The following is a 23,358-nucleotide window of genomic DNA, read 5'->3' as shown; positions in this document are numbered from 1 at the left end:
TTTGCAGCAGATTTGTCTAACAGCCATCTGTTCAAAGTAATCTTGGATGAGGACGCAGGGATTGACTTTCAAAAAATTAATATAATTATAATTATTAAGTAATTTTTTACTTTTATATTTTTACTATCACTGTAAGGGTAGTGGTAACAGTGATAGTAAAAATAAAAAAAGTAAAAAATTACAAAAAAAACAATCTAATGAAATAAGGAAGAAAAAAAGTTACCACTGAGGGTAAGGGTTATGTATGGGTATCTGTATGTATGTATGTATGGTAAATACGATGTTTTTTAGAGTGAATTGTGACAACTCATTTATAACTTTTTTAAATAAATTTTTGTTTGTTAAGTTACATGATATGAAAAATAAGTTTAAAATTTACATGCTAACCAAGTTTTTTTGTTTAATTTTTTTAGTAAAAATATTACTATTTTTTACATAGGTTTTTCATATGAAATATTTTTGAATTTTTTATTTGAATCTGATCTATTTGCTACTGTAGTGAAAGGTTTACATTTTCCCTTACATTTAAAGCTTTATGATACATGTTGTTGAAAGAACTCGTAGATTTTGCAATTGACTTTTTTGTTTACTAATTATATTGCTATGACTTTTTTTCTAATGACACTGTATAAATTGTGTGTACCATTATTAGTTAAACTTTAATTAATTAACTTCTTTTTCAACTTTACCTATAGCTCAGAATGACTTACGTTCAATAGAATAGATTTATGCTTGAAATTTTCCTTCAAATAGAAACAACAATAGTACCAATTGAAAAATATATATTATATTGCTAGCTTTTTTAAGTACCTTTTCATGTTTTCCTTATTTAGCTAGTAAGTACTATTTTTGATAATTTGTTAAAATTTAACCTTAGGTCTTTTGTTAAATTTTAGAATTTAGTTTTGAAATTTAAACATATACATTTGTTACATCTTATATATTAAAGCAATATTGACAGTACAAGTAGCATTTATGTTTATTAGTTTTTATTTTGAATAATAGTGAAAATGTATTTGTTAACAATGTTGGTGTGAAACTATATTAATTGTATATAGATAAATTGAATTTTATTAATTTTTTAAGAGTTATGCAAGCATTGGGAGCATGTGATGTAAAAACTCCAAAACTACTGTCTTTTTGTGAAGATGTAAGTGTTATTGGAACTCCATTTTATTTAGCCTCTCAAGTTAAAGGAAATGTTTACAAAGTTAGTATTTTGAAGTTTTTCAGCATACATTAAAAAAATTGATACATGGTTTCCAAAACATAATCGCCAAACTTCAGCTTAAAAAATTAAAATAGCTCCTATTGGGTAAAGTATACTTTTAAAGTTTTTTTTATAAATTTCATTTTAAGTTTGATACTTAAATATTTATAACTAATTTTGATACATAAGTCTATATTAAACAGCAGGAATTTTATGAAAAATAATTATTTCATTTAGAATAATTATAAGAACTTCTATCACTGTTCCTTAATGTATATGAGAGATAATTAAACTCACTAAAAATTTTTTTAGCAAAACAACTATACTTTAAATATTTTAAACAAAAATAGTTTTAAAATTATTTCAAATGAATGCTCAGAAAACATTCAATTCAATGTTTGGTTTAATTTACACAAATTAAAAAATAATCATTGCCCTTGGTATGCAGCTGAGACGGGTTATTTTTTTAATTATGTATGAGCTCCGTTCGTAAAAGCAAATAAGGTTTTTCTTTATAGTTTTTACGAGCTTTATAAATTGTACGTTAAAACTATGAAATTTATAGCTTAGAATTCTGATAACAATGATGTAATTACATTGCTCACTTAAAAAAACCTCCTAATATTTTGCCCATTTATTATTTAATTCCCACTGACAAAATAGCCCTAATGGGAGCTATATCGCCAATTTTGATAAACTATGGGTTGATGTCATATATTTAAGATTTTTTGTCTTTTTACTAAAATATATTTTTAAGTCCTTTTAGCTTGGTGATGATAGACTTTATGCTACTAAATTACTAATAATAATAGTAATAGCAAAAATAATTTTTTTAGGGTTTTGTTTTAAAAATAAGTTTCAAACATTTTTTTGTATAAATTATTATTTATTATCATGTCTTATTTATTTTGAAAATTGTTTAGAATCCATCATTGCCTGGAATGTCACGTGAAACAAGAAGTAAGACTTATAACGCAATGATTGATCAGCTTTGCCAAATTCACAAGGTTGATATTCACAAAGCTAAGTTGCTGGACTATGGAAAACAAGGTTAATAGTTAATAGAATTGGCAGTAATGTTTGGTGTGTTAAGTTTTTTAAAAGTTTAACAATTTTTTCTCTTCTTCGTTAATTTTTACAAATTTTTTGCGTAATTAAGTAAAATTTTATTAAAATGAGTAAGTGTCTGTAGTTTTTGATACTTCTTGTAAATTTATTTTGTCTTTAACTACTTCCAATTGTCCCATAGTTTACATAATTGCAAGTTTATTGTCCATATAGATGGACCTAGGCATTAAAACCTAGACCATTTAATCAAAAAGACACATAACGAAATTAATCAAAAATAAATTAGCACAAAAAGTTCATTTTGTTTAAAATAAAAACATATTTTATATAAAACTGATATGTTAACATAAAAAGCAAAAATTTTAACCACAAAGTGATACTTGTTTACTTTTTGGTGTAGAACAATCAATATGAAATATTTAAATGCATTGACTAAAAACAAAAATAAAAACTTAAACCCCGAAGCACATTAACAATAGACTGGCCAGATAAATAATGATTTAACATATTGAAAAAAGAACGCGTCATTAATCATTATTAGAGGAAAGGCGCTGCTTTAAAAATTGAACTATGGACTAATCTAAATCTCAGAATTAAATCAACGGTTGATAAAGTTACTTGTACATTTTACTAACAAATATTTTGTTTAAATCAAACTTATTTAACTTTAATTGAAATTCTTCAACATTTTTGCAAGAAACTATAATTCATTTGGAAGTTTGTTCCATATTTCAACTGACCGACAAAAAAAGAACTATGCCAAGCCTCATTATTGAAATGATGTTTGCATGTAAAATTTTTGCTATTTCCTCTCAGTGAGTAATTAGTTCTACAAAGTTCAAAAATTGATTGTGTATTAATTGTAGTTTCAACGTTTATTAGTTTAAAAAAAGTAAATAGGTAAAACTTAAGTATACTGTTTTCTAAGAGTGTAAGCAATCTAATAATTGAAAACAGGATGTTCGGTTATGGAGAAAACCAAGTTGTTTAGTTGAAATGAGATTATTAAAAAAAACTGATCAAGTATTTTTTATAGAAGTTATATCTTCAGAGATTTTGAAAAAGTTACTTTTCAAAGAAATTGGTCTGTAGTTTAAGTGGTTGCATTTGCTACCTTTTTTGTGTATTGGTATTACATATGAAATATTCCATTTTTTAATTACATAATATGTAGCCAGAGAACAATTGAAGATTAGTTATATAGGAAAAATTGTAGAATAGATAGTGCATTTAATAAAAAACGAAGGAATATTATCTGGTGTACTTGTTATTTTATCTTTTAAATGATTGACAAATTTATTATTTCATTATTGGTTATAAAAACAATTGAATTTCTAGACAGTCTTTATCAATAAGTTCAAATTTTGTTTTTATCATTTTATTAAAAAATAAACTTTATCAAAATCAGATATTATTAGTAAATTGTTTTCGTCATGCAAAACAGAAAAAGCAGGTGCTATCTTAAGCTTAGGTTTTACATAGCATTAACATTTTTTGCATTTATGTTCTGGACAAAACTTTTTGATATTCATTTGAAGCCTTTTGTATTTCTCTGTCATCTGCTTATCTGGTTTACATTATTTATAGAGTTTTAGTTTTTCTCTCAACAGTTTTTAGATTGAAAGGATGTATTTTTAATTCTGTGATGTTTAGGTAAAGGCACAAATTGTTTTATTTAAAAGTTTAATGAGTTTATAAATTCGTTATAAAATTCTTGTAAGTTTTTTGAATTGTTATATTTAACTTAGCGATTTATTTCTGACAAAAATTTGTTTATGTTGTCAAAGTTTGCTCTGTAAAAATCTGGGTAGAACGACCTAGAAGTTGGCTTTGTACCCCTATCAACACTTATGCCAAACGAAACAACGCTGTGGTCATTAGCATCGGTTAAAAGCGAATCAATGGAATGAAACTTAACTCTACCCAAACCCATATAATTACAAAGCAATATATCAAGAATGTTACCATCTTATGTGTAGGTAAATCAACAAGTTGTGTAAAAACTTTATCTGAACAAAATTTGATAAAGCTTATGTGACAGTCATTGTAGGTTGTGCTTGGAACATTTAAGTCTATATTTGGTAAGTTGAAGTCATTAAGAATGTAAAAAGGAAACTTTTTTGGAATTAAGTTTCTGATTAGATTGATCAAATTTGAAACAATTCTTAGAGATTTAGAAGAATTTGGAGGGAAGTAGACACAAAAAAATCTTATCTTTAGTTTATTAAGAATTAAATCAAAACATATAAATTCAAAACCATCAGCGGAAAAAACGTTAGTTTTAATTATAACTAAAATAAAAGAGTTTTTAAAAATATTAGCTACGCCTACCCCCTGCTTAGTCTATCATTACGGATAATATTATACCCTAAGCATTCAATAAAACTTATATTTTTTAAAATAGATGTTATATTTGTATATGAAACTTTAAATAAAACATTTTTTTAGAGTTTAGTTTAGTACAACCACTAAAATAAAAACTAAATTTATTTATTCTATAACTGTTTGTTAAATCTTTAGTGTTAAAAACCTGTATGTTAGAATTTAAGAAACTTGACTTACTAGACCTAGAGATCCTGGGTGTTGAACCTAAAAGGCTGTCCAGTGTTTTCAACTATTCTGTTTTGTTTAATTATGTACCTAATGTTAAAATTTCTGCTTTCAGCTTCGGCTTGTTTTTCTTTCAGTTCAACTACTAGTATTCTATAATGTTCCATATCTGATTTTATACGGTCAACATTAATGTACATGTTAATTTCTCTTACATGGTGGAATGTTTTAAGATTTCTTAGACTCAGTAATCTTTTTCTACTAGATTGAGTTCTTAGTTTCAGAATAGTTGGTCTTGTTTTATTGCTGTTATATTTACTCACACGGTATAAAGTATTTATTTCAGTCTCAGTCAACTTGTTGGAACCTAAACTATCTTGAATTAAATTGAGGTATTTTTTAGCATTTTTAATTAAATAACCTGATGGACTGTTACAATTTTCAGAACATTAAAATTTATGACATTTAAAGCTTTTTTTCTTTTAGTTTTCTTTCACTTTCAGCATTTATTTTTTCTGTTACTAATGTCAATTTACTATCGATTAACGATGTCGGGTTGTTTTGTAATTGAGTTATTTGATCTTTCTGCATTTACTGAGTGTTTCATTTCAAAATTCTCAAATTTGCTGGTAATTTTTTTTTTTTTTCATAAGACTCTTACTTGTGTAGCAAATTAATTTTCTGTTCAAGAGAATTCTCTGCTGTTTGTTTCCTATAAACCTCCATATGGGTTTTCTGCCTTTTTTGAATGCTAATTTCTAGTTCTTTGATTTTCTTCTTATACTCATTTTTAAAATTACTGATTTCTTTTTTCAGTAATTCATATTTAATATAATTTTTTCTTCTAAGTTGTATCAGGCTTTCTTTTGTGGCACTTTACACTTCTTATATCTGCTTCAGACATTTTAATTAAACTATATATAAGCTTTTTTCTTATAAGAATAGAATATTTTAGCGTTACAGTAAATTTGCACGAATGACAATTTTGCATCAAGACACTTCTACGAAGACACTGTTGCACGAAAGGTAATTTTGTAGCGAGAGTAAAATAAAATGTATAAATTAAAAAAAAGAAGAAAAAGTTACCCACCGAGGGTAAGGATTAGGGGTAATAGTGATAGTAAAAATAAAAAAGAAAAAAAATCAAATAGAATTTATAAAAAAAATAACAAGAAAAAATGAAATGAATAAAAATTAAGTTAAACAAAAATTCTAAAAAAAAGAAGAAGAAAAAGTTACCGACCGAGGGTTAGGGTTAAGGGTTACAGTGATAGTAAAAATACAAATGAAAAATTAAAAAATAATAATAAAATAAATAGAATAAAAAGAGTTTACACCTGTGCAAAAGTGACCATTCATGCAAAAAAGTATTCACGTAAAAGTAATCCCTCGTGCAAAATGTCTACGTGTAAAAATAAACCTTGATGCAAAAGTGATCTTTCGTACAAAAGTGTCTTCATACAAAACTTACTCTTCGTGCAAAAGTGTCTTTTCGTGCATATTTGACACCTACCTCTTCTAATTGTGTAGTGTAATTTTTTTATTAATAATTGAAAGTTAATACCAGTAAGACAAATTTTTGATACAGCTGTTTTCTAGGTAATTTTATTTCAAGGCAAGTTAAAACGTGGACGCGTCAGTACAAATCAAGTGAAACACAAGAAATAAAACACATGAACTTGCTAATAGATTGGTTGCCAAAATATATTGGAAAAATTGACGCTAAGCAGACGGTTGTTCATGGTGACTACAGGTTGATTTTTCTAGACCATTTATAGTTGTATTTATAGTTTAAGTAAGTTTTTTAAGTTGTGTAAACAGTTTTTTCTTAAAAATACCATTTATATGTGAACATGCTTAAACCTTAAAATTCTAATAAAAACATTGAAAACTTAAAGGTTAAACTAAAAGATAAAACAGGAATACATAAAGTATTGATAATTCTAAGTATACTTTATTATAATCCATGTTTATATATATTTAAGGCTAGACAACTTAATATTTTCGCCCATCGGTGAAGTTTTATCAGTTATTGATTGGGAGCTTTCAACATTGGGTGATCCCCTAACTGATCTGGCATACTGCTGTTTGGCTCATTTTATTCCGCAAAACTTCCCCATACTACCTGGTTGGTTTAAGGGCTAATGCATATGGTGTTTTGTTTATTAAACAATTTGATACTTGGTCGATAATTTTTACAAATTTATTGTAGTTTTTGTTTCCGGGTTATTATTTATAACTGTTGTTGAATTATAACCATAGGTTTTTGACTAACAATAAAATATTTGGTTTCTTAAATGTTTTTAATTACAGACGTTAAAAAAGCTTTCTTTGTGGTTTATAACATATTAACATATTTATGTATTCACACTTTACATTAGTCGCTGTTTATGTTACAAAATTTTAAGCTAATTTTGATAAACAAACATAACTTAAAAAATAAAATTTTTACGTTTTACTTAGGCTTAAAAGGAGTGAACTTAAATGAGTTAGGAATTCCATCAAAAGAAGAGATAGTTTCAAGGTATTGCAATAATATGCAAGTTGAAAAAATTGAAAATTTTGATTATTATATGGCGTTTACATTTTTTAAAGTTGCTGCTATTATGCAAGGAGTTTATAAAAGATCTTTGCAAGGTTAGTGTTTAAACTAATTCACTTATAAATTTAAAAGAGGAATGGTTGAAATTAGATACGTTTGGTTCATCAAAGTGCCTATCGCAATGTTTTTGTTATTTAAGTAATTTTTTTAAAACAGTAAACATTTAAATTGTTTTTTATTTAAATAATAACTAATTAATAAAATATAATAATTTTGATAAATAAGGTTGATTTGAAAAAGTGTTACTATATATTATTTAAACATCATGAAGTTTAAACATTATAAACCACTAAAAAGTATTTTATTAGGTCAACTGATATACAAAACTATAAATTGAATTTAAAGAAGTTTCAAAATTAAATAAAGTTCTTATTTTATTTTGTATTAGCAAGAATAAAGGGGTTGCATGACAACTAAAATTTGTACGGTTCAAATTCATATAAAAAATTAATGGTACCGTAACTCACAAACCACTTTTAAATTAAAAAGTAAGTGTTTCGAAAGCTTAATTAGTATCAATTTGATGATGAAAAAAAGTTATTAAAATAAAAAATCATAATTAAAACTATTTTTGTACGGTTTGAAATATCTTTTAGACATATCTTAAGAATGATTTAAGTTTGATATTTAAAAAAAAGTCCCAGAAGAACAAACTAGGAAGGTTAAGGTGGTGAATAATTAAAAAAAGTATTGTTAAAAGAGGTAATCCGAATTAACTCACAAGTATAATAATTCTAAATGTTGGAAATTTTGTTGTCAGATTTAGAATGATCGTGCACCCAAATAAAGTTATTGTTATCTAAAATTGACCTGTGTTAAACGCTGTTAATTATTTTTTTAACTTACAGACTTTTATTATAAAATAGCTGTCCAAGAAAAGTTAGTTGTTACGAGTTAAGATTTATGTATTTATCTACTGACTATTAAGAGCTAGAGTCTAAATGATACAAACTATATTAATCTAGGTCAAGCTAGCTCTGCAAAAGCAGTAAAAGTAGCAAGAAAAATAACTGAAGAAATGGCCGAGCTAGGATGGAGTTTCGCAACTAAAGAAGGATTCAAACTTTTTAACAAACTGCCTAATAGTTCATCGCACAATTTTACTAGTGTTAGAAAATACTCCTCTTTTCAAAGAGGTTCGTTCAGAAAAAACAATCAAAATTAACTCACTAACCTAATTTTTCTCAAGAACTTTTAATGATAATTGTTGTTAGTTGATTTCGTTTTATTTTTTAGATAATTTAAATATAATATTTTAGTGTTAATTTATAAAATTTTCTTTTAGTATTTTTAATTCTTAGCAGCGATTCTTAACCTAGGGTAAATTTACCCTTGGGGGTAAATTCCTTTGTTTTAGGGGATAAATTTTCTGTAGTACAAGTTAATTAAATTAATATTTATTTATTGTCTTTTTGATTTATAGATTATATCTAACTGTAGTTTTTAACCTTAAATAAATTTTTTAATTTTTTTATAATATTTAATAAGCATAAAGTTCAAAATAACTAGTTTTTTTATCCTCAAAATTAAACGAATTTTTGTATATTGGGGGTAAATTTAGTAATAACGTTCTTAAAAGGGGTAAAACATTAAAAAAATGTTAAGAACCGCTGATCTATAATTTGTTCATATAAGTTTGCACGACTAAATAATTTAAACCTAGCCAAATTTGTTTAATTTAAAAAAAGCGATAGTTTTCTAACAAAATTAATTATTATTAAATCATTTTCTTTTAAGTTTACTTTAGTATCAGTTAATAGTGAATGACAAAAGGATTATTTACAGAAAATTTGTACTATATTGATTTTAAAGTAAAAAGTTATTAAAGATAGTCTTTATTATTTTAGACTACTACTGTTTATTATTTGTAAAACTTGTTTCTTGTTTTTTTTTTGAACCCCTCTCAAATTAAATAATTTTTGATTTTTTATAGATAATTACTTTTTTTATTTTTGTTAATGTCTCTAAGTTTTAAAAATGGTTTGAGTAACAGTACAATAAGTTTATTTTTGTTTACAATTTTTTAACAGTGAGAGTAAAACAACTTATTTTGAATAAAAAATTATGTGATTTAGCAAAAATTATTTATATTCTTAATATTTTTTTTTTGTATTTTAGATTTTTTAACAAAAACTTTGAATATATATTATAATGCACTTTTTCTTTTTGTTTTACATCTCTATACGATTTGATATGATTTTTTAAATTTGAATTATAAATTAGGTTTATTTTTTCCTATTTGGTTTATTTCGAATGAGGTATAAGAAATAAGTTTTAGAAAAGATATTTTTTTGCGTGATAATAAACAAAGGTTGGTTCAATAAGGTTGTTTATTTTTATTGAATGCATTATTTTTGTAAAATTAATTAATAAAATTAATAAAAAATATGTGTAAATAGTAAAAATAAAAGTAATATTGCATTACAATTTTGATTTTAGATTTAAATATAACTAATCTATCTATTAAAAATTTTTTTTTTAGGTTTGGTTATTTTTATAGCTTGCTTAAAAATACTCAAAAATTTTAAACAAATGAGATTTGTGCAGTTTGTATTTATATTTTTCTTTAATGGGTTCTTACTTGTACCACATACCTTTGAAAGACTTTACCTTATGTAAGCGTCTTTTATCTTGTTTACACGTATAAGTGACGGTAAGTGTCTTTAATTTTGAACTATTGGTTACCATGTTCTCTACTATTTTTTGTTAATTTATGATTTAAATTATTAATTAAAACGTTGCAACTAGTTCTGATTTAATATAACATTTAAATTTATATTGGATTTCTGAGTTAGTGTTATTTGTAGTTACAATATTATAATTTAAGTTATTATTTTATATAAACATATATACATATACTTTATATATATAAAACAAAATCTATTTCAAAATGTGATTTGAAAATTGTACATACATTTCATGCAAAGCAATCTTCAGTTATTTAAGTTAAAACTTACATTCGATTTGTGTAAATTAGACAAAACTAAAAAAAAAATTGTGACTTAATTTTGAATTTAGTGCAGAATTTTTATATAGAAATATTAAAACTTCGCTAAAAACGCTATAAAATTTCGATAAGTGAATCTAAAGTTTTAAAACTTATTAAACTTTAATAACAACAATTTGTACAGTATTTTTCTTTATTTAACTGACGTACGTTTCTCTGTGTTAAACAATTAAGAAAAAATAAATTTACTTGTTTCTCTTGCTTATTCATTCTTTTTCATGTAAGCATACATAACGGCGGTAGCTTCTTTTAAGCACAGCCTGCACACTGGATCGTTACCATCGGCTATAGCTTTAACAACTCTCAAGCTATTTGTAGTCAGTTTTTTTGAACTATAAGTTGCAATGTAAAGATACTTAAAAGCTCAGTTTTGTTTTCATAACGTCGCCTTTAAAATATTTTTTATGGTTAGCATATCTGAACCTAATCTGAGTTGAGGATAAGTTGATATGATACTTCTTATCAAGGTCAGAGTTAGTTATTGCCTTGTAAATTATTTTTCCAAAAGACAATTGCCCTCTTTTACTTTTCTATTATATTTGCGGTTACCAGCGCAATTAAACTGAGTTTGAGTATATACAAAAAAAGTCTTGGTATATGCTTTAATCATTTTCTCCTAACTTACCGTACATGAATGGCTAATTCGCATGTTATTCTTATTTAGAAAAAATAATGGATCATTTTTATTAGTATAGTTTTTCACTAAATTAGAAAAACTTTTTACCTATATTTGTTTAAACTGAATTACTGAATGTGGGATAAAAAAAAATGTATTACTTTTATGTTTATTATTCGGTAAAGATTTTTCTTAAAGGTTTTTTATTTAAATTTATCATTGCATCTGCATTTTTTCATTATTGATCCATAATCTTTTTTTTTTAAGAAATTTCAGTTAAAACTCGATATTTTTATTGAACGTTCGTCAATTATATTTGGAATTTCCTTTTAAAATTTGAAGAAATCATTGGTAAAGTAAATTTGTTTAACTGATGCTCCAACTCCGTACTCTAAGGAAAGCAAATCTAGTGAATAAATACTGCTGTGTCCGTATCTACGTACACGACCTGCTTTGATAATAAAATTTGGATAGCAACCGAAACGTCATGACTAAGTTTGACGTTTGAATTTTAAATAAAGCTTACATAAGCTTTGAATTAAATAATATATAAACACTGCTTTACAAACCAGGGACAGTTCGCGATTTCCATTACAGTATGTACCGAATAAAAATTTTAATACAAGTGGCTAAATATGGTTTTGTAGAAAATGTATGTACGTTTTTTTAAGTTTTACTTTTTAAAATAAACTTATTTTTCAAGCCGTTTTAAGTGAGCTTAGTCTGATATTAAATTTATTTTTAAAATTTCATTTAAATATATGTATACATATAATAATTATTTATAGTTCTTTACAACCACTTTACTAAAAAAGAATACTGTTGGATAAAGATTAGAAATAAACATCTTATTCTCAGTTTTGCATGTACACTTTATCAAAAATTCAAAATTGGTTTTAAAAAATTTTAAGCTTCAACAAAAGTATGTTTTGTAGATTTTTGTAGATATGAAAAATACAAAAACATATTTGCAGTCATGCTATTAGTGATTAAAAAAAATAATATAATAATATAAAAGTCAATGGGAAAAGTAAAAACCACCAAAATGTTGCAACAGTTTTCAACTTCAAGAAAACCCATTCTGATTTAGACCAGTTTTTTGTTATTATGCTCCAGTGGTAGTATCCGTGGTTAAACTCATTCCAAAAAGTAATAAAATAAATTGAGATGTTTTCTTAGTTCATTTTGTTATAGGAAACTCTAAGTAATTGACATTAATTTTTTGGTTGTTTGAAAACATCACTTTTTTAAGTATAAGATTCTTTGTATATTGATACATCTTTTAAAATCCAAAGAAAGCTGTTTCAAAACTTAACTATTAATTAACTGTAATATGTGTTTATGTAATTTGGTTAAAAACTCGAAACAAATGGTTGTATGGTTTAATATCAGAAAAAAAAGTTCAAAATAATTTCCAAACTTAAAGTTCATAGTTCTCATTTGTCAGCTTTTATTTCAGTCAAATAAAAATAAACTAATGTGTTTATATATATATATATATATATATATATATATATATAGAACTTCAACAAAAGTTTATAATCTTTCCCTATGGTGTTAAATTTTTTTTTGATTACATTTAAGTTTTCTCTTGATTAAATTTTTTCTTAAAGAGTCAAAAAAATTAGAAACTTATAAATATCAAAGTAAATAAAAAATAGTGTTATTTCTAGTTTTTGAGTTAAAATTGAAAATTTAAATAAAAATATACTTAAAATTTTCAACAATCTTATTTACAAAAAGCTATTTGATGGAAAATTTTTAACAAAGAATCGTAGTTTTTTATGAAAAAACAATAATAAAGAAACTGTCGCAGGTCTACAAAAAGCTTCATTTGTCGTAAGACATAAACAATCATTAGGCCCAGACATTTAAATTAATTTTATATTATTGTAAATAGTTTATAATTTACGCTTAATTCGAACTACAAACACATCAAAAACAAGTTTTAAAAGATAAAAAGCAAATTTTAAATGCAGCTTTTACAATATATGCTTTTTATAAACTTTAATAAAGTTTTTTAATTTAAGTCAAGGCATAACAAAAAAGGTGAAAGTTACATAAACCGCCTTTGTATGAAAAAATCGTCAGTTTTATTGTCTCTGAAAACACATTGGTAAACAATGTGAATTTTTTTTCAGGGAGTACAAAAGCTTCAGTAATTCCATTCAATCACACTGCATTGAGACCAGAAGTCCAACATTTGTACGAAAAATTGTTGAAATTTATGGAAGAAGAGATATATCCTCGCGAAAGAGCATGGAACGAACACTATACAGGTGAAAATAGGTGGAATCCTCATCCGGTTGTTGAAGATTTAAAGGTTTTATTTATACTCCCACTATTTTCGTAAGAAATTAAAGTGAAATTTTTTTTTTTTTTTTCGCATTACGATGTAAAAAATAGTCCTGCATTCCCTTTGATGCTACTGTTTTAAAAGTTTGAGGTTGCTTACTTTAGCTTACATGGTCCTAGTGAAAACTACGAATAAAGCAACAGTAAAAAAAAAATTATAATAACTTTTATATCGTACATTAATTTTGTTTACTTAAACTTTTAGTTCTTGTCTTGACAATTGTCCTTTGGCTAAGTATTTCGTTACACTTGAGCAAAGGATTAAATTCGTTAGATATTTATTTTTAATTAAAAAATTAGCTAAACCAAATACTGCATACATTTTCTTCATTGTTTTCAAAAGGTAATCGTACTATATTAGGTAGCTTTTTTATAATTGAACTTTGTACGAAAGCATAAACAGTTGTATGCAAGCGTTAAGTATTTTCTAATATATTTAGAAAATGAAAATTTAAGATAAAACAGTCGTTTTAACTCAGGTTAAAAACCTATATAAGGCGTAAGCTGTTTTAGGTTCCTTCAAATTAGTTGCTAACTGATTGATTATTAAAAAGTGTTAGCTAAATAAAAGTATTTTATTTATTGTTAATTTTAATTAGAATTATTGCTTTACTTGTGCGGACCAAAAATATTTTTTTACTTTTAATTCTAAAAAACTGTAAAAAAGAACTAATCATTTTTCAAAGATAAAGCAAAAGTATAACTTTAAATTTTTTCTTGAGTAATATTTTTATGGGTTCTGTCTAAATGGGAAAGAGTCAAAGTTGCACGAAGAAAAAGTGCACGAGCTTACTAAATTGCACGAGAACAAAATTAGACGAGTGCACAAAATTGTACGAAGATACTTTTGCACGAAGACAAATTTGCCTGAGGGCACAACATTGCACGAAGGAAATTGCACAACGACAATTTGCACAAGTTACATTTTTGCACGAGAGTAAAAAATTCAGAAAAAAAAAAAGAAAAAAAGAAAAAGAAAAAAAAGTTACTGACCGAGGATAAAGGTAAGGGATAACAGTGATATTAAAAATAACTAATAAAAATTTTAAAAAAAGCTACAGACCGAAGGTAAGGGTTAGGGGTAACAGTGATAGTAAAAAAATAAAAAATAAATAATAAAAAAAAAATTAAAAAAATTCAACCCGTGCAAAATTGTCTGCTTGTGCAAAAGTGTCTTTTTGCAAAAGTGACCCTTCGTGCAATTTTATCCCCTCGTGCAAAAGTGTATTCGTGCAAAAGTATCTTCGTACAATTTTGTGCATTCGTGCAATTTTGTACGCTCGTGCAATTTTGACAGCTACTCGTCTAAATATATACATTTTTAACAGTTAATCACGAAGATACAAATCAGAAAATACTATATTTAAACCAAATATATTTATAAGTTGCCCTGTAAACAAAATATTAATTATTGTCAATAATCTGTAGTAAGAGTAGTTTTAATTTGTTTAAAATGTTGTTAAAAAGTTACTTTCTTAACATTATATTAATAATATCATAATATTTAAGTTTCTTAAATCGTTCTCCTGGTATGTCAACCGTTATTTGTTTATATTTGTGTTTATCATTAATATATAAAAAGTTATACTTCAAAAAATCCAACAAATTTTTTACTTTAAACTCATTCTTTTTGCTTGGAGTACTTTTAAAGTTGTTGTCTGCTAGCAAGTAAAATATAACTGTAAAAACAAAAATTCTCATGCAGTCAAGTTATTAAAAATATCATGAAGTAATTATAGAAATACTTTTTGCTAACTTTGGTGTCTTTAGATAGAAAACAATATTCAAACTAAAAGCTTTCTTTTCAACTTTATATTTACGTCATACCATGTTTAATAACTTTACTGGATTAAAATATCTCTTCTTACAGTTATTATTTTACTTGCTTGCTGACGACGGTTTCGAAAATACTTTTAGCAACAATGATTGTTTTAAAATAAAGGATTTGTTAATTTTTTTGAAGTAAAGTTATATATATATATATATATATACTTTATCAATATAGGTAATTTTTATGCTATGTTTTATAGTTGAAAATTTCATATACAAAAATTATGAAATACTAAAGTGAGATTAGATAAAAATTTACATATAATTTTATCTACATTTACCTTAATGTCGCTGTACTATTAAAAGTACTGTAAAATTAAAGTGTATAAAACTATGTTCACATAAATATTTTATTAACTCAAATATAAAAGAAAGTATTAAGACTATATGATTTACTCTTTTTTTTTTTATTAATTGCTTCAAATTTAACTGTGCTTAATAGTTTGTTAAGACAATTGTAATTTTTGTTCAAAATATTATCTTATGGATGTCTAAATAAAAGCGGGATTTTTTTTTAAACTTAAGTGGGAAGAGTGAAAGGATATTTCGGTGTGCGATGGCTCTGCGCGTGCATGTTTGCGAATAGTCATCTCACGTGTTTAATGATGAAATTTTAGTAGTTTCCTATTTTGTTTTGACATCTGTTTAATTTATACGAACTAAAATAATTGCAGAATGGAATTGTGAGTGAACATTTACACAGACCATAATCAAACAAAATTTATACGCGCTAAAATGTAGTATAACTTGAATACATCTTTATATGGGGTAGGTGTCAAATTTACACGAGAGGACAAAATTGCACGAGGGGATTAAATTGCACGAAGACAATTCTGCACGAGTAGACAATTTTGTACGGAAGCATTTTTGCACGGGTTGAATTTTTTATTTATTTTGATTTATATTTATGTTTTTTTTTTTTTTTTACTACCACTGTTACCCCTAACCCTTACCCTCGGTCGGCAACTTTTTTTTTATTAATTAATTTTTTGCTTTTTTTTTTACTATCACTGTTACCCCTTACCCTCGTTCGGTAGCTTTTTTTTTCTTTTTAATTAATTTGTTTTTATTTATTAGTTTTTCTTGTTTTTTTTTTTTTAATTTTTTATTTGTTTTTTTTTTTTTTTTAATGTCACTGTTAAACCTTACCCTTGGTCAGTATATATTATTTTCTTTTTCTTTTTTATTAATCTATCTTTTTATTTTTTTTCTGTATTTGTTTTTTATTTTTTTTTTTTCTGTTTTTTTTTACTCTCGTGCAAAACTGTAACTCATGCAAAATTGACCCTTGGTGCAAAATTGTCTTGTTGCAAATTTGTCTTTGTGCAAAAGTATCTTCGTGCAAAATTGACCCTTCGTGCAATTTTGTCTTTATTCAGTTTAGTCCCCTCTTGCAAATTTGTAATCGTTCAATTTTGACCCGTTCCCATTTATATGTCATGAAATATGTTCGTTCCAAAAAAGAAGTTGTTTAGAATTGTGATAATTAAACGAAAACTAAAACTTGGAGTTTTAAAACTGATCCGGTTACAATTGAGTTTTTTTCTTACTACGCAACTTTAAATATACTGTATGTTTTACTTACTGTATGTTTTACAAACAAAATAGAGAATAATAGTCCTTTTTTACATACAAACTAATAAGTTACAAACTTTAAATATATGTTAAGTTTTTTTTTTCAACTGTGTAAACAATAAATGAAAACAAAAAAATATTAAAACACCCTAAATCGTAAAAAAATTGACTAGGTATAATATAATACGATAAAAAGTATAAAAGCTAATATACCTGCAGAAAGTTTTACCAAATAAATTTTATTTTTGAATGGATGGATTTCATAAACAAGTAACGTCATTATAATTTAAAATTATTTTTACCGTTTCTTTTAAGCTAAAACAATGTAAAACTTTAATAATATGTTTGTCACTTACTTATAGTATGAAAATTTTTTGACACTTTCAGAAAAAAGCTAAAAGCGAAGGTTTGTGGAACTTATTTCTTCCGCTTGAAACTGATCAAAGCAGTAAGTATGGCGCTGGTTTTACCAATGTAGAGTATGCGTTTTTATGCGAAGTTATGGGCAGGTGTGTCTATGCACCAGAGGTAGTTAAGACAGTAATGTAAAATATTTTTTAGCAACTTAATCATCAAAGCCTAATAATTCTATTTGTAGATTTTCAATTGTTCCGCGCCTGACACAGGAAATATGGAAGTCCTTGCAATGTTCGGAACTGAAAAACAAAAATCTGATTGGCTTATTCCTTTACTAGACGGAAAAATTAGAAGTTGTTTTGCTATGACTGAACCTCAGGTAGATTTATTATTAGTTGGAAAACAACTAAAATATATCAAAATATTTTCTAATAAATAATATGTTTTAAACTGTTGTTTAATTTTTGTGAGTGTTTTGATTTATTTGTACTTTTTTAATATTTAAAGGTAAAGTAATATTCATTAGGATTAGAGTAATCGGTTTATGATTTAATTTTATACACTTATATGTTTACCAATTGAATTGTAGAATATAGTATCATAATTAACTTTTTGTAGGATAGATAAGTATTTAAATCTTAAAGATGCAAAATTGAAAGTATGTGTAGAGATATTGATCGTTAAAAAGCTAATAGTATTCTTGTTATATATATATTTAGTTTAACAAATAAACTTTTTAGATAATTTAGTTAATCTGGTAAGCATTTTAATTTAATTTCAAAACTAGGTAGCATCGTCTGACGCTCGCAACATTGAATCATCAATTGAAATACAAGGTGACAAAGTTGTGCTGAATGGAAGAAAGTGGTGGACCTCGGGCGCTTGTCATCCGCATTGCAAAGTTGCTGTGTTCATGGGAAAATCTAACCCAAACGGTAAATATTCAAACTAATAACAGTTTTATTAGTAAGTACTTATAATGTAGTGTACTTTTTTTTGTTTGTTGCTGAATGTTTGGAATTGAAAAAAATTCTTGCTATGAGTGTTTGTAAAATTAAGCTTTTTTATAAGTTTGATAAGTTCAAGTCATTAACTTTTTTAGTAAAAAATTACCGACCAAGGGTTAAGAGTAACAGTGAAAGTAAAACAAAATAAAGATGAATAAAAAAAAGTTAAAAATAGTGTAAACTTTTAATATCAAATTTATAAAGGGCCGTCTTACCAACAACAGTCTATGGTGTTAGTTCCCATGGATACACCTGGAATTTCAATATTGCGCCATCTAACTGTTTATGGAATAGACGATGCACCTGCGGGTCATGCGGAGATATTGTTCGAAAATGTTGTTGTGCCGAAAGATAATATTATCCTCGAAGAAGGAGCGGGATTTAAAATTGCTCAAGTTTGTTTTGCAATATTTAAGGAGTTAAAACAAAATTAACTATTTAAAATTTCTAACAGAGAAAGCATTTATACAAATTATTGTTTGGATTCATATGAAATTAGTAATTTTTTTATTTTTAAAGTTGTCTATATATTTTTTAAATAGCTGTTACAATCCAGGCTAGGTTGGGACCGGGTAGAATCCATCATTGCATGAGAATGATAGGCTCAGCAGAAAGATCTTTGGAACTCATGAAAAAAAGAGTCAGTTGAATATAAATAAACACTTCAAAATAAGGTTTTAAATCAAAAAATAATCTTTACTACTAAAGGTCAAAGAACGAACGACTTTTGGTAAAAAGTTGATGGAACGTGACTCTCTGTTGCAGGATATTGCTCGCTCAAGAATAGAAATCGATCAACTTCGCTTGTTGACTGTAATGACTGCTCATATGATGGACACTGTTGGAAATAAAGTATGACTCTTTATTATACATAACTTACGAAACTAAAAAAATATGAAATTAGTTTGTGCCTTTTTTATGATTTTTAGTTTAGTTTATTGAGTACTTAATTTATGGTGACATTTAGAATGACAGGAATTGTAGGTTGTCATCCTGGTTTCAATGAAGAATTAGAAAGTTTATATCAATTTAATAAATGCTAAAAGTTGTAAAAACCATTTAAAAATATATTACAATTTTATATAAAACTGTTTTAAGAGTTCTTTCGTTTGTTTAAAACATTCTCAATCATGTTGAAAAACTTGTGTGTAGAGGTAGCATATTTTTATTTTCTATATTGCAGTTATACAGACTAGTTATTAAGTAAGAGTTTGGAAAATTTGGTCAAAAGTTAACATGAATTTGATAGAAAATTACTAAAAGCTTAATGTTAAAATTGTAAAAAATACATTCTGTTTTTCACTAAGACTTTGTTTTGTCTAAAACTTTAAGGCTGGCTGTGTTATATTATTTTAAGAAAATATTGTAGTTCAAGTTGATGAATTTTATTTTCTTTACCTTTTAGTTAAGGCTTTAGTTTAGTCTACTTTTTCTATTTCTTTATTTACCAGTGTGCAATAATGCAAATTTTTAAAACCAACACGTGTAAAATAGTTTATTTTTTTATAACAAAGATATTTTTCTACTGCGGCTTTAAAGTACAGCGCACTTTAAATCAAATTAAAAAACAACACAATGTCTCTATTTTAATTATTTGTTATTTAAGAATAAGAAGTTAATTGCTCAAGTATATTCGTCATAATTATTTAAAAATTAATTTTTTTAACTTACAAATAAATACAAGTTGTTTAAAAGATTTAAGGAGTGCAAATGTATTTTATATTGAGTAATTGTCTAAACTGGTAAAACTTTTCTATTTTGAAATATTTTTAGCCAAAATTTTTTTTTTTGAATATTAAAACTTTTTTTTTTAAGTAAAGCTGTTTAAAATTTGACTGTTTTAATTTTAAGAATGCTTTTTGTAAAGAACTACTATAAATTAAGTTAATATATTGCTGTAATACTTATACATTACTTTGAATACTTTTATGATAATAGATAAAGCTTTGATTCTAAACTAAAAGTTGGTTGATATGCAGTTGTAAAGTATTTTTATCAATCTAATATGATTTTATATGATAAGTTATAAATTTTAAGGTAAATTTTTTAAATATTTAGATAAAAATTTTAGGATTTTATTTCGTTTTTACTGACTTTAACTACTTATTATGATAAAAAACTTATAAAAGCAGTCAAAACTAAAATATCTGCCTTGTAGTTTTTAAATAATTTTTTTTTTAAACTTAAGTGAAATATACGTGTATCTACGCGACCGCATAATTAAACGTTTTGTAAAGTACGCATTTTTCCAAAAAAAAAAGCGTTTCAGCATTTAGTATTTCATCATTAAAGCATTGTAATTGTTTGGCACTTGTAGTAAGTTTTGATTACTTTTTTTTAATATCTCGACTTAGTTTACTAAATTATAACTTATACTATAAAAACTTTCTATGCAAATGATATACAAGTATTAAAAATATATATCTAGAAATAGTTTTCTTAACAAATTTCTATAATATTATATGATTATCCCCTTCTTTGTTAGATATTACTTTCTATCAAGTAATTATACAGCAAACAAAATGGTATTAGAAAAACTTTAACTGTATGTGAAAATCGACAATAATAGGACTATGTTTATTTGTAGTTTGTTTTTATTAATAACAATTGATTAATACTATTTTTATTTTAGCCGCAAGAATGTATATATTTTCCTGATATGTTGAAATTGTTACATTTAATCTAGATTGATCAAACTAAATTATAAATTTAGTAAATTTTTTTGAATTAAATGTTAGTTTTAAGCCAAAGTTTGAAATTGATTACCATACAACACTTTTGACCTAATATCAGCGTACATATATTTATGGCAGATAACTTTATATTAAAACTTTTGCTTTACTATGTAAAAAATTAACTTCTTAATATTTTTTTTGTACAACTTAAAATGTTCTAAAGTACAAACACATATAAAGAAGTTAATCAAATTTTAACCTCTTACATAAAAATTGTTCAGTTTATGTCTACATTTTATTTCTTTTTTCAAATCAAAATTATATGTGTCATTCATAACAGTTTTTTAACTAAACTTTTTATTTTGTAGTTTTTAGTATGCTCAATTCAATTTTCTTTGGTTTTCTTACATAAGCTACTTTAAAGATAAAAGTCTTCATAAAATCTCTAACAGAAAATTAACTTGATTTAAAAAGTATATTAATTACTTGTTTATTCTATAGTATATCTAGTTTAAGTAGAATAATCATGTTTTAAATATTTATACAAAAACTCATACAAAACTTAAGTTTATTTGACACTTCAGGGGCGTGTTTAAGTGTTAAGAACATTAACTTATGACAAAAATATAGAATTTAGCATAAAATAATAAATAATAATTTAAAGAAAGCTAAAAAGGAGATTGCTATGATCAAAGTTGCCACACCTCAAACAGTTTGCAACATCATCGACAGATGCGTACAGGCTCATGGTGCAGCAGGTATAATTTTTTTTTTAATTTGTAATCAAGTTATTGAAAAATAAATAACTACGTAGCAACTATTTTAAACTAAGTGTTTGATATTTATATAGTCTTTTGTTACTTATGATAAACAAAAAATAAATTACTTACATGTTTTTTATCATTTAAGTTTAATAAAAGTTAAAGCTAATATAATAAAAAAAAAAAACATCATTTCCTGCTCAGCAAACTGTAAAACTAACTTTAATCATAAATTTGAGTTAGTATTACAAACTCAAGCAACTAAGTTAAAATATTGTTTTGTGTTTATTAGCTCTGTATGTAAACTCTAACGTATTTCAAGTTTAAATGATAAGTTAGCAAGTAGGTATATTTTTTTAGTCAATCGTTTTAGAATATTAAAAATTTCAATATTATATGTTTACTATTCCAAAATGCCAAAATTTAATAAAAAAATTTAAAACACACCAAACTTACTGAAATGTCTGAAAATAATCTAGAAATTATATATGTTTTCGATTCTAATTCCTGTTTCAAGCCTAGAAGTGTCTTGTTTTACTATAAGATTTTGGCTAAGTTAGTGTGAAATAACGTTATTTTATACATTAATTCAATTTGTTTTTTTTCCAGTTTTTTTTACTGATGAGCTATTTGTGCAAAACTTAGTTTGTAAAATAAATTTTTAATTAAATTAATTTCAGTATTTTGTTCCCTCACTGAAGTTGAGAACATTATTTGTTTAATTTAAAAAGTAGCTTAACTATAATAGTTTCAAGTTTGTGTGAATTTTTAATATAACACAAAATAAAGTTAAACTTTTCTAATCAATAAAGTAATGTTTTCAAACTACTTAGGGCTGAGTATTGACTTTCCAATGTCGATGTTTTATGGCTGGTCTCGAGCTTTACGTCTGGCTGACGGACCGGACGAAGTGCATCTCATGTCAATTGCTAAGCAAGAACTTCATTGAATTAAATGTCTTAATGCTTATTAGAGTTTTTATATGTTTATAATTTTTTTGAATATAATCAATTCAAACTATAAAGCAATTTTATTTAGGTTATCGTGCTTTTTTAATGAATAATAATAATAATTTAAGGCAATTAATCTGTTTACCTTCAATCATATTCTAAATCTTAATTTAGTTAATTATATATATACTCAATCTTTTTCTCGAATTACGAGGATGAGAGCCATGTAATTTTTTCTAATAGAATATATAGAAAAGTAATTTGTATAATATAGGTGTACGAAAAAAAGAGGTTTTTTTTTGATATTATAATTCTTTGCAGTAGTTCTAACTCCGAATTATGCAAAACATAAGAAATTTAATAAAAAAATATTACTGTTAGTAATAGTTATTAGTTAATCTGATAACTAATTGATAATTTACTAATTTTATCTTTTGCATTATTCGGATTTAGAACTACTGCAAAGAATGTTTTTCTGAAATTTAATACCTGTCAGCAATAACACTACTTAATGTTTTTATAAAGAAAATTTATTTGAACTTTCGTTTGACAATTTGGAAATTTCCTTTGAGTTTATACTAGTTGATAAGTACAAGACTCAAACCTGAACTTAATTCTCGTGTTTATATAATGTTTTAATTTATCGAATAAAGCATATTGTTTTAAGTTTTTTTAGGTTTAATTTAAGTTATATTTATTTAAATGCTTTGATTTTTTGTTTGTAGTTTTGGTCTTAGCTGTGCCAATTGATTTAGCATCAATAAAATTCAAATATTACATGAGTATTGTATGTAA

At 25.2% G+C, this 23,358-nt stretch overlaps 1 protein-coding gene across 1 annotated transcript in view; it reads left to right on the top strand.

The window, feature by feature from the left end:
* LOC145830100 (acyl-CoA dehydrogenase family member 10-like) overlaps positions 1-22,837 on the top strand; it is a 31,018-nt gene extending 8,181 nt beyond the window's left edge. The window contains exons 7-21 of the mRNA XM_082937990.1: positions 1,087-1,210; positions 2,134-2,260; positions 6,428-6,581; positions 6,814-6,956; positions 7,292-7,465; positions 8,396-8,566; positions 13,195-13,376; positions 17,201-17,341; positions 17,412-17,549; positions 17,958-18,105; positions 18,382-18,572; positions 18,734-18,817; positions 18,886-19,029; positions 21,517-21,610; positions 22,447-22,837. Of these exons, the coding sequence (XP_082794116.1) occupies positions 1,087-1,210; positions 2,134-2,260; positions 6,428-6,581; positions 6,814-6,956; positions 7,292-7,465; positions 8,396-8,566; positions 13,195-13,376; positions 17,201-17,341; positions 17,412-17,549; positions 17,958-18,105; positions 18,382-18,572; positions 18,734-18,817; positions 18,886-19,029; positions 21,517-21,610; positions 22,447-22,562 (2,131 nt within the window). The 3' untranslated portion in view covers positions 22,563-22,837. The remainder of the gene's footprint in view (positions 1-1,086; positions 1,211-2,133; positions 2,261-6,427; positions 6,582-6,813; positions 6,957-7,291; positions 7,466-8,395; positions 8,567-13,194; positions 13,377-17,200; positions 17,342-17,411; positions 17,550-17,957; positions 18,106-18,381; positions 18,573-18,733; positions 18,818-18,885; positions 19,030-21,516; positions 21,611-22,446) is intronic.
* The last annotated feature ends 521 nt before the right edge of the window (positions 22,838-23,358 follow it).

This window comes from Thalia democratica, chromosome 2, assembly GCF_965202585.1.
Source record: "Thalia democratica chromosome 2, ktThaDemo2.hap1.1, whole genome shotgun sequence".
Classification (NCBI taxonomy): Eukaryota; Metazoa; Chordata; class Thaliacea; order Salpida; family Salpidae; genus Thalia; species Thalia democratica.
This window is presented reverse-complemented; position numbering and strand designations above follow the sequence as displayed.